Below are 11,403 nucleotides of genomic sequence, written 5' to 3'. Positions count from 1 at the left end.
TCATCCTCATCCTCATCATCATCATTATCATCATCATCATTATTGTCGTCGTCATCGTCGTCTTCGTCGTCGTTATCGTCGTCGTTATCGTCGTCGTCGTCATCATCATCACGATCATTACCATTACCTGCATATTAACGGATCATGGATAATATACAGCGCGATCGAGAACCAAATTGTGTACCTAAGTTTTTTGTGATCGATACGGCCTCGGTCCAAAGGGATGACATGCATAAAAAAATTTTTAATAACAAACATTATAGACGCATCACATTAAACATTCCCGCAACTCTGTTACATACGCAATATATTGTTATATTTTATTATATAAAAAAGAAGAAATCTGATATTTTTCCCACTTTCTATTTTATATAACATTTACAGTTTACGCGTTTATTTATCACACGAATGTGAATAAGACAGATTAAGGTATTCAAATAATGTCCACAATGTGGGCATATGTTGTGAAGCAATCGTGCTTACGAAAAGTTACAAGGATTATCGTATTTATGTGATTTAAAGACGATAATATACAAAAGTATCAATTAACAATGATACTGATATTGATATCAATTGTCAATATAAACATAAAATCTATAATAAATATAATAGAATTTATCTATAACATATATTTATATATTTTTTTGTATTATACTTTTCTTTTTAATTTCTGAAATAAGAATATACTTTATAGTTCAAGTTTCCACAGTTTTGATTTGCAATTTTGACTTTATATTGATTTAAATCACGAAAGCTTCGTTAAACGCGTCCAAAAAGAAAAGAAATAAAAAAAGACAGAGAAGAAGAAAAAACAGCCGTTAGTGCACCGAAAACTGCGAGATATGTAAAGCTTCAAATATTTGAGCATTTTATAAAATCGTTATTTATATTTTAACGATGACGCGCCGTGACGTTTTCTTTCGCGAAACAGGCTCGGGAAGATTTTGCACGACGCATCACCGGCAACACGTGACGTGCATTATTGCATCGATGCAACTTCATACTAGTATGTAACGAAACAGCGAGTACAAAAAGGGCAAAATAAGTAAGATAAGCTTGCGAGTGTGATTTAAATGCATTATACCGTGATTGAGAATATAATGTAGCCAGCGTGCATGTTGAAAATCGCGTTTCACCGAGCTTCGTGACGTCCTACATTTTGGATCGAACTCTTTTTTTTTTTATCAGTGCGCGGACCGAAACTTCTGCCGGCAATAAAATCGACACAATAAACGATACAGAAAATCCCCTTAGATTCAACGGACGTTTCATTCGTTTTTTTCCCTTCTTTCTCGTTTATTACGACTGCGATCATGGCGATCGTGGTGGCGGTAGAGTGACCGGGGTGATCACCACGGCGCGAGTGTTGTACTCGTAGCCCGATGGTATAGTCACGACCGAGATTAACGTCACAAAGAACAGTACACCAGTAATAATAATCATCATCCTAGAAATCTCCTTACTTTTCTGTTCGATTAGCCATTCCAGAACTTTGTCCTCGTTCTTAAGATTACCTACAAAAGGCACACACGCGTATCAGGATCAGCTTCGATAACGCACCGTGATCATTGTCGGTGTCATGTTTCGCGTTATCGCTTTATCGACGTGGAAATTGCTGAAAGGAACACGCTAAGTCGCTCTTCACATTGTGATCGTATTTATACATATATCTCAATATATTCGAATTTTGTAATACTTTATAATACTACTTCGAATTGATATAATTTTTCAAGAAAAGTTAGTAGCAATCCGGCTTTTTATTTAACCACTAAAAAAATTAATTAAACACATTGCATTATTATTGAAATTTTATTTTATTAGAATCTTTTCGTTAATTAATGACGATTTACTTTGAGGTAGTGTAGAGTGACTTAATAAAGAGAGAACGCGTAGCATAAGGTATTTAGATCTTGTTTCTCTTCCATGAAAAAAATACGAGGATTGTAGGATAGGGGAAGGGTAAGCTCGATAATAAAAAACAAAATTAAAAACTTTTGGTACTTACCGTCGTACATGATAGGGACTCCGGTCTCGTAGTAAACGAGAGCCGGGAAGGAAAAAACGCCGATTTCCGCCGCCAGTTTAGCGTCGTTCGATTTGACGAATTGAATACCATGTTTGTCAGTATCATCGTCAATCGTTTCTAACTCCTCGAGAATCTCCGCGCAGGATTCACTCTTGTCGTCGTCTGATAAAAATCATAATTGTTTTATCATCCATAATCTCAAAGACATACGCAAAATATAAATTTATATCATTTTTTTTATTTATTTTTATTAGAATAAATGCTATTTGGAATTATAAATTCTAATTTTACGTTAGCTCTGAAAAAATCAAAATAAACAATATATCCGTTTTATCCTTGGTTTTATCTTAGTTAAGAAAGAACAATAATATATTATTATATAAAACGTCCCTTATTCCGTAAAACCATTTTAATTATGAATTCTTTGGCTAAATTTGAGCCAAATTTTCTTTAAAACAAACGTATCAAAGAACTAAGATATAAATAATATACAGATAATCGATAAACAGATATATAGATACATTATGTAAAGACTTCTATTATATGTAAATATCTTTACTTACTTTTATTATATTATAAATATTTTTCTGTAATGCCGAAACAGCCTATATGTACATGAATTTAGTAGTTAAAAGTTAATACTTACAAAAGAATACGGCGAGATGCTCGACATCGTTGATGAGTACTTGTAATGTTTTTCTATCGACGCTCTCGATAACATCCGGCGTTGTTGTACGAAGCTCAAGGACCCATTCTAATATCTCTTCCTCGTGCATCATGTCGCCCGAATAGATCTGCCGGAACTTGTGTCTATAGAATGCCAGCGCCGGTAGTCCCGGAAGATCGTATTCCTTCTCGATTCCCTCGTCGGAGATCTTTACAAAGTCGATCTCCTTCTCCTCGCACTCGTCATCAATGTTCTCGAGCTCCTGGAGGATCTTCTGGCTCTTCTTGTCTCCTTCTTTGTCTGCAAGCGTTTCCATTATATCACGATCAATCAATCAATATATAGCAAATTATATACAGTAATGCGTTTGACGTATTAACGTACAGAAAAAGACTACGACGTAATCGTTTTCGTCGAGAATATTCTCCAGCATTTTAGCATTGACCTCTTCGATTTTTCCCGGTATCTCCAAAGTGTCCTCGTCTGTGATCCAAGACAGCACCTCGTCTTCGTCGTCGAGATCGCCAGTATAAATCAGCGGATCCTTGTTTCGGAAGAACGCGAGAGTCGGGAAACGTTTGATACCATACTTCTTCGCTGTGGTGGTGTCTTCAGTAGTAACGAATATAATGCCTGTTTCATCCAGCTCGTCATCAATATTCTCCAAATCGTCGAGGATATTGTCGCATTCTTCTCCTTCGTCGCAGCTTCCACCTGTCGCAATTTTTGGTCGATTATGTCGCAAGCAAACGAAGAGAACAATTAACTGGATAAAGCTATTGATCATCAATGCGTGCTTACTGAAATATACCACAACGTATTCGTGCTCCTCTATGAGATCCGTCAGTATCTCGTCCGTGACCTCCTCAATGGTAGCGCTGTTCTTCTGTTCTATCAACCATTCGAGGACCTCGTCCTCGTTCAGCAGATCGCCCTCATATATCGCCGGGATTTTATCCTCGAAGTACACCAGGGTCGGGAGATGATCGATGCCGTACTCCTTGGCCTCGGCGTCGTTGTCTATGCGGACGATGACGATCCCTTCCTTCTCCAGCTCGTCGTCTATGTTCTCCAACTCGTTCAGGATTCGCATGTCCTGTTTGTCGTCCTTGTCGTCTACGGAAAAGAATCAATTCGCTGGTCGCTCTCACTCGCGACCGTACAACAGCACCTACCTAACAAGTAACAGTGGAAGAATGTTAAAAGGAGGTAGAAAGACGAATCGATCGCTTACAAAACAGGACTGCTATGTACGGCGAGGTCTCTATGAGCTTTTCGACCATTTCGTCCGTTACTTCCGGGATCTCGGAGTGTTTTTTCTGATGTAGCAGCCAGCCCAGTAGCTGATCCTCGTTCATGAGATCGCCTGCGGAATGCAGTTGAAAGAATTTTCTCAATTCGATTTCTCTATTTGCGATTATGTTGCTTTATTCTCTTTTTTTACGTAAATAAAAATCTTCAACATGACTCACCATCGTAAATATGTGGTATCCTTCGTTCAAAAAGCACCAAAGTGGGAAGTGAATCTATGCCATATTCTTTTGCTTCCTCCAGGTCGCTGATCTTTACGAAGGCTATGTTGTGCTGGTCACAGTCGTCGTCGATGTTCTCCAGTTCGCTCAGCACCTTCTGACTCTTTTTCTGATCTTTGTCATCTGTGGAATGACGATAGAATCATATCAATGATTATGCTAATGATTATGTCGATAATTAGAATAACGCGATAGCGCAGTTTCAAAATGAGAAGTCAGATAGAAAGGAAAGAAACCCGAGAAGTGTATTACTGACAAAAGAGAACGGCTACGTGTGGCATCTTCTCTATAACCATGTCGAGCATCTCGTCGGTGACGTCTTCAATCTGGTCAGCCTTTTGCTGCTGCTCCAACCATTTGAGCACCTTCTCCTCGTCCTCGAGGTTGCCCTCGTATAACGTCGGAATGCCCTTTTCGAAGTAGAGCATCGAAGGTACTTTTTGAATGCCGTACTCCTTAGCCTCCTCCGCGTTATCAATCTTCACGAACGTTACGCCGAGCTGATCACATTCATCGTCGATGTTCTCCAATTCATTGAGAACTCTCTGAGACTTTCGATCGTTATTGTCGTCTGCATTATGAATACGTTTTAATATCAATTTAATATCTATAATGTCGATCAATAAACTCACAAGCAACTTACAGAATAATACAGCCAAGGTCTTTCCATCTTTGACAAGACGATCCAGCATCTCATCGGTAACGTCTTCGATCTCGTCTTTCTCGAGTTGCGACAATAGCCACTCCAGAATTTCGTCCTCATTTTCTACATCTCCTGCAATTGTCGTGTTGTTTTTTTTTAGATAAATTAATTTATACAAATAATTTATAAATTTTTTCTTTTATTAGTTAGACTAGTTAGACACTGCACGATTTCTTCTGCGATTATTTTTGATACCATTTGCAAACTGTCATTTCGCTCGTTATGTTCGATTCACCTACCCACCGTCGTAAACATTCGGGATCTGCTTTTCGAAATAGACGATCGCGGGTAAATCGTCGATTCCAAATTCTTTCGCCGCCTTCTCATCGTCGATCTTCACGAACTGAATACCGTGTTTGTCGCAGTCATCGTCGATCTTTTCTAGCTCGTTTAGGACCTGCATAGAATCCTCGTCACCGTGGTCGTCTACAATCACGAAGGCGCATTACGAAGCGAGATCAAGGAAAATTAGACAGAAAGAAAGATAGGCAAAAAGTTACGAACAGAACAGAACGACTAAATTGTCAATATTTCCAATTAGCGTGTTCAACGTCTTGGCGGTGACATCTTCGATAACGTCTTCTTCATCTCCCGTGCTCTTGTTTGCCACCAACCATTCCAGCACGTCTTCTTCTTTACTCAGTTCATCTAAGAGCACGTACTGCGAGTTAATTTCACTTCTTTATCTAATCCATATAATTTAAATAGGATACAGTAAAATATTTCAATGACACAGGAAATTTGATAATTAATCATTAACCATCGAATTTTTCGTATCTCATTAAAGTTTCGCTAAGTTCTGCAAGATATGTTATTACAAATAGATGTGAAATATATCAAGTACATTTTAAAAGAAAAAATTAAGGTAAAATATCACTAAATTATCTTACTTTTTACCTTATGTAGAATTTAATTAATTTTATATATTAAAAGGCTCACAATTAACGCAACAACGTAGAATCCGAAGTGGACCATAATCTAAGTTTGTTTCTTTCTGTTGTGAAATGTTTTGCAGGATCGACATTTCAGTGCTGATGTGTAAAGTTAAAACTGAACTTACAAATAAATAATTTTAATTATGTATTGCGTAACGTTACGCGACGTTACTCACGTTACTCACATTTCTCTCGTACTTACGTTCGTAAATGACCGGAATTTGGTGCCTATAATACACAAGAACTGGGAGAGGACCTAGATTATACTCGTCCGCTAGTTGTTCGTCCGCGATCTTTACGAAGCCGATACCTAATTGATCGGCTTCGTCGTCGATGTTCTCCAGTTCTTGCAGAGCCTTGATACACTTCTTGCAGTCTGGCTTGTCTGTCCCATTTGAAACAAAAAGATGCATTATTGCGTGCTTCTGTTATTGAATGATTAATACCTTTCTGGAGTTTTATTCCGTCCATATATACGGTTTTTTTCATAAGATTAACTTGTCTCCTATAATTCGAATTTTATCTTGCTCATTGAGCGCATTTAACAAAATGTCGGTATTACTACATAAAATATATAAAAGTCAGAAAATTTTGCCACGTTATCGAGAAACCTAATCAATTATTTTTATTTTTTTATTTTTAGAATATTGGGGATTATTGTTCTTAGATATGTTAGAATGCTCTAGCTATTGCTGCAAATGCTATTGAAATGATTGGATTAGTATACACAATTATTCTCGAAATTTCACTCTTATAATACATATCATTTCATATAAAAGGATGCGAAATAATGCATTCTATATTCTATATCATTCTATATTCTATATCTTGGTACACATTTATGATGAATACGGAATGATTGAATATTTGCTAACACTTTAATTAACCAAGATTCACAATTCAAAACGCATAGACAATGAAAGAAAGAAAACTTGAAAAGCTTGAGATGTTAGTTGACTCTTAATATTACACATTAAATCGTTATTTCGTATTCACTGCTCTAGTTCACTAAAACTAATTTCTAAGAGATTTCATCGGAGTATTTGCATCGTATATTGGAACTCGTATATGGAGAGTGAAATGTATGAATGTAAAAGTCCTTGCCGCTTCATTGACATCCGTTTCTCTTCGCGTACCCACATCCCTCTGTCGTTGTGTACACGCACATTGGAGCGAAGTGCTGCAGGGACGACGCGATAGATACAACTCTGATAATCGATGAACACGCAGATCGATAAGTTAAGTGTTTCGAAAGAAATTGCCATAGGTAAATGCGTATTAATATATCGCGTATCCGGATGATGCACTCGCGAAGAATCACTTACTCACAAAAAAAGAAAGGAAAAGCAATCTCACGATAAAGAAACACATAATTTTTTGCTCTGACATTGTAATGTAACAATAAATATTATAATACACTGCAGTAAAAGAATTGGCACTTTAAGAAAACAAATAATTTATTTCAAGCATTGCATTGGTAGTAAAACTGCGTGAACAGCAAAGTGATCTTTCATTAGTGCGTCAGCCGATATCGAATGCATGTAGCTCTGTATTATGTGTGTGTGCGTCTGTGTAAAAAAGCGCAGGATAAAGATGCACAGATTTTAACCACATCGATCTCTTATAAGTATGTACTTACTAGAACCGGTGCCCGCACACCGCTCCGAGTCTGGACCTATCCATATCAACACACACAAGAATTTTCACATATATGTATTATTTACAAGTATATTTTGTATGTGATCGAATCGCAAATTGGATGTTTATTTTCAAACGTTCAAGATATGATTGTCTATCATTGTTGAAATTTTTATTCTTATTGATATTACCCATTTTGCGATAGGATATTTTAACTTGATGATCATCGGTATGTGTAATGGACGAAAGACAAAAACAAACAAAAACAATAGATATAATTAGGTAAACTTTACAGGTAGTATAACGATAGACAAATTGATGAAAGAAACACTGTATTTTATACAGAGAACGATTGCTGTCGACTAACAAAACATTATTTTCTATCATGTGATTTGTTGATTAAACAACTAATAAGGAAATATTTCTCTTTGAATCCTTCTCTGTATGTATGAAATTAGAAACAACTGCAATTCAAGAAACATGAAACTGTACATCGTGATACATACGTATCTAATTACGATTAAGAGCCTTATAATAACGGCAGCGAAAGATCTGGAAAGCCACCTCATTAAATTTGACATTTCGTTAATTTATTATGCTTTATAATGATCGACGTGCATACGCAATACTTTGAAATCACAACGAATTTGCAAGAAAATTAATCGTTATTTCTATATTTTATGTACAGAGTGACGGACAATTCCGTCGCACACGTGACATACACAAAATGATTAGTAAGATTTCAGACAATAACAAATTAAACGGACGACAGGTACACGGATGGCGATCGGGGGTACATTACGTACAGCTTCACTGTGTTTCCGTTGATTTTTCGACGTCGACTGATACAGTTACTAGCCTAGAACTTAGTTTCGAACCAGATGGGTTTCGAACCAGACAGAATCTTACAAGATACACTGACTGAGAAAGAATTCGGAGGCGCCAGTTGAGACCAGTCATCCTCCGGTTTACCCACGTCTTCGCCATTAGTTAAAACATCATTCATGCACTTAAATTAGAGTTGTTCAACCATACGCTCGCGAGCGACTACCTCGTTCCGCGTTTCTCATTCTTTGTCTATACGTTTCTCTTTTGCTGTTTCGATCGTTTACAAGTTAAACAGCTTTCTCAAATTGTCTCGAATACAAACTTGATACAATGTATAACATTTTCTCTTTTTACTTTGAAGATTAAATGTATAGAAGTAACTTCGTAGCGAGGTTCTCACATTTTAAAAACGTAAAATTATCAAACTTCTTGCACTAATTTTACATATGTATTTTATAAAAAATATTTGTGAGGAAAATATTTGTCGTAGTCACTGGGATATGTTATCAGAATTTTTTCTCTTTAGTTACGATTTGATGATTGAATGTAAATAATGTGACATTATCGATTAGAATCGTTTCTATTCAATTATTTAACTTTGATTTGTCTAGTTTTTAACAATATTTTACATACGTATTTTATAAAATCTTTTCTGACAGTCAGTGAAACGGTATTTTATTGGAAATAAAACGGTGAACATTGGAGAACGTGCTTCGAATGATAGCGTACGATCTTTCAGATATGTTTTTAGCTGAGCATAATCCAATTAATGTATAATGAGGAAAGTGACTTACAGAAAAGAACCGCCACGAAATCGGTTTCCTCGATGATCTTTGACAGAATTTTTGCATTAACTTCTTCAATACGATCTGGTCGATCCATTGCTTCTAAACTCGTGAGAAAATCCAATACATTCTCCTCGTCCATCAGGTCACCTGAAGTAAAATATTACATACACCTTTTTTTATATATTAGGTGTTTTAACATAGTGACTCATGTACATATATGTATAAGAGATCTATCCTTTTTTATTTTATTATGTCACAGCACAATTGATTTTCGGTTATTGATTTTAGTAAATTTTCTATTGTTGTTCTCATTAAATCAATGTCACAATTTTAGCGAATTACTAATCACGATATTTCTTGTATGCTCAAACAGGTGTTTAAGTACTAGCTTACCTTCGTATATGATTGGTTCTTTTTCGCGGAAATACGTAAGAGCCGGGAAGTTTTTGATACCATATTGCTTCGCCAATCGCTTATCGTTGATCTTGACAAAGTCAACTCCAAAATGGTCTGTATCGTCGTCGATTTTTTCCAATTCGGCCAGGACTTTGTCGCATGTGGTGCAACTTCGGGCATCTGTCGAGAAATCACTCCTCAATTTAGGAAAGCCGTAAATAATAAAACATAAAAATAAAATATCGGAATAAACATTGGTTGAAAATACATACATTTATTTTGCAAAAAATGATAGTGAAATACATTTAACAGCAAGCATTATAGAGAATATTTTGTTGGAATCGTATGCATTTTAATTAGAGCACGCATATATTAATTAAGAAAACCGTCAAACCCACCGGTATGAAGACGTTTCTTACAAAATATATATGAATTAATAATTAAATAATCGACAGAATAAAATTCTAGCGCTTTAAATGGACAACGATGTTTCACATTCTAATTATAAGTATGCTCCGCTTCCTCAGGTGGCTGTAAGGAGAGATCGATCCCGTTTTTGCACATTTTTACGCTTATCGTTCCGGCTCCTTGGCAGATTGCGTGCATTCTTGGCGGGCTGCGCTTCATTCGAGCGTACAGAGACCAAACCGCTGCGGCGGGTGTTGGGTTACAATTATCGGTTATAGATATCGAGATATTGTCCCCTTCTCTTGGTTTTCTGCGCTTGGGAAAATCATCGTTGCGCTTCGCCTCGCGAGGGCCTTGATTACACCTCGCGGTGAGACCGAGCGATAACAACGTGCGGGCGACGTTGTTACGCGCATCGTCGCATACATGCTTCGCGCGCCCCGCCATTTTTGGTGACGACTTCCTTAGAATAGAGCTAGAAGAAACAGGAGAGGTGGTTCCGATTCTCTTCCCCTCTATTTCTGTTGTCTTCTCGCTCGCTCTCGGTTTTGCCGTCTGTCTCACACATACACACACACACTCTCTCTCTCTCTCTCTCTCTCTCTCTCTCTCTCTCTCTCTTTCTTTCTCTGTTTGTCCGCATCCTACCCGCTGTAGCTGTAGCTTCTCTTTTCGTTACGCTTCTTTGCTCTTATGTGATCACATATCCGCATCTCTTTTTCTCAGCGTCTCTTTTTATCTACTTGTTTCTTACGCATCTCTCTCTCTCTCTCTCTCTCTCTCTCTTTCTCTCTTTCTCTCTCTCTTTCTCTCTCTCTCTTTTTCTCTGTCTTTACCTCTCCGTCCATCCCTTCGTTCCGCTATAGTTGAGAGTAACGCAACAGCGTTCGGTTAACGGACACCCCCGCGAAACGACTGGCAAAATGATTTGAGGCGCGAAGCGAGAGGGAGATATATGAACACGGAGCGGAGGAATTTTCGAAAAGCTGTGCCAGATAAATTGGACTGCGTCCACCGGTTGCCGCCGTAATAGTCGAAAGTCAAGAGAAATTGGGCAATAACCCACTAGTCAATATAGATAATTAAAAAATCAGTCAAACACGAAAGAGCCAGATGGATGCCTTTGATCTATATCTTATCCATACTTTCTACGATTAATAATATGTCATAAATCATTATAAATACATATTAATGTATTGAGAAACACATTATTGATTAAAAGCAAGATTACAATAAGCTTTAGAAACATGATTCTTATTCCTTTACTCGGAAAGAACCACGGACATTGCGCGAATAAATATATAAATACACCGTCATGTATAAGAAATCTATTTTTACTTTTCATCATTCGTTCCCTTTCTTTTTTGGCTGAGAAGCTTATCGAGAAAGGATCAAGATACAAATGACATCAGACCGTCACAATCATTCGCGTATGTATATCCGATGATCGGAATTGTGAACTAAAAATACGAAGTTAAAAAA

The 11,403-nt window shown here is 37.1% G+C and overlaps 1 protein-coding gene across 3 annotated transcripts in view; it reads right to left on the bottom strand.

Moving 5' to 3' along the window:
- The window catches only part of LOC112461746, a 32,675-nt gene that overhangs the window by 13,062 nt on the left and 8,210 nt on the right, over positions 1–11,403 (bottom strand). For 2 of the 3 annotated variants that reach the window (XM_025027115.1, XM_025027117.1), the window contains exons 2-15: positions 9,511–9,693; positions 9,124–9,264; positions 7,503–7,538; positions 6,066–6,248; positions 5,433–5,576; positions 5,172–5,354; positions 4,869–5,000; positions 4,482–4,796; positions 4,166–4,348; positions 3,928–4,059; positions 3,495–3,809; positions 3,078–3,407; positions 2,673–2,993; positions 2,006–2,188 (exon numbers count right to left, since the gene is read on the bottom strand). In XM_025027115.1, coding sequence (XP_024882883.1) covers positions 2,006–2,188; positions 2,673–2,993; positions 3,078–3,407; positions 3,495–3,809; positions 3,928–4,059; positions 4,166–4,348; positions 4,482–4,796; positions 4,869–5,000; positions 5,172–5,354; positions 5,433–5,576; positions 6,066–6,248; positions 7,503–7,538; positions 9,124–9,264; positions 9,511–9,693 — 2,781 coding nt within the window. The remainder of the gene's footprint in view (positions 1–2,005; positions 2,189–2,672; positions 2,994–3,077; positions 3,408–3,494; positions 3,810–3,927; positions 4,060–4,165; positions 4,349–4,481; positions 4,797–4,868; positions 5,001–5,171; positions 5,355–5,432; positions 5,577–6,065; positions 6,249–7,502; positions 7,539–9,123; positions 9,265–9,510; positions 9,694–11,403) is intronic. The other variant, XM_025027116.1, reaches the window with a different exon arrangement.

The sequence above is a fragment of the Temnothorax curvispinosus genome, unplaced genomic scaffold (genome assembly GCF_003070985.1).
Source record: "Temnothorax curvispinosus isolate PA1 unplaced genomic scaffold, ASM307098v1 QBEX01011708.1, whole genome shotgun sequence".
NCBI lineage: Eukaryota > Metazoa > Arthropoda > Insecta > Hymenoptera > Formicidae > Temnothorax > Temnothorax curvispinosus.
The sequence above is the reverse complement of the archived record's forward strand: the minus strand, read 5'-3'. Positions and strand labels throughout refer to the sequence as shown.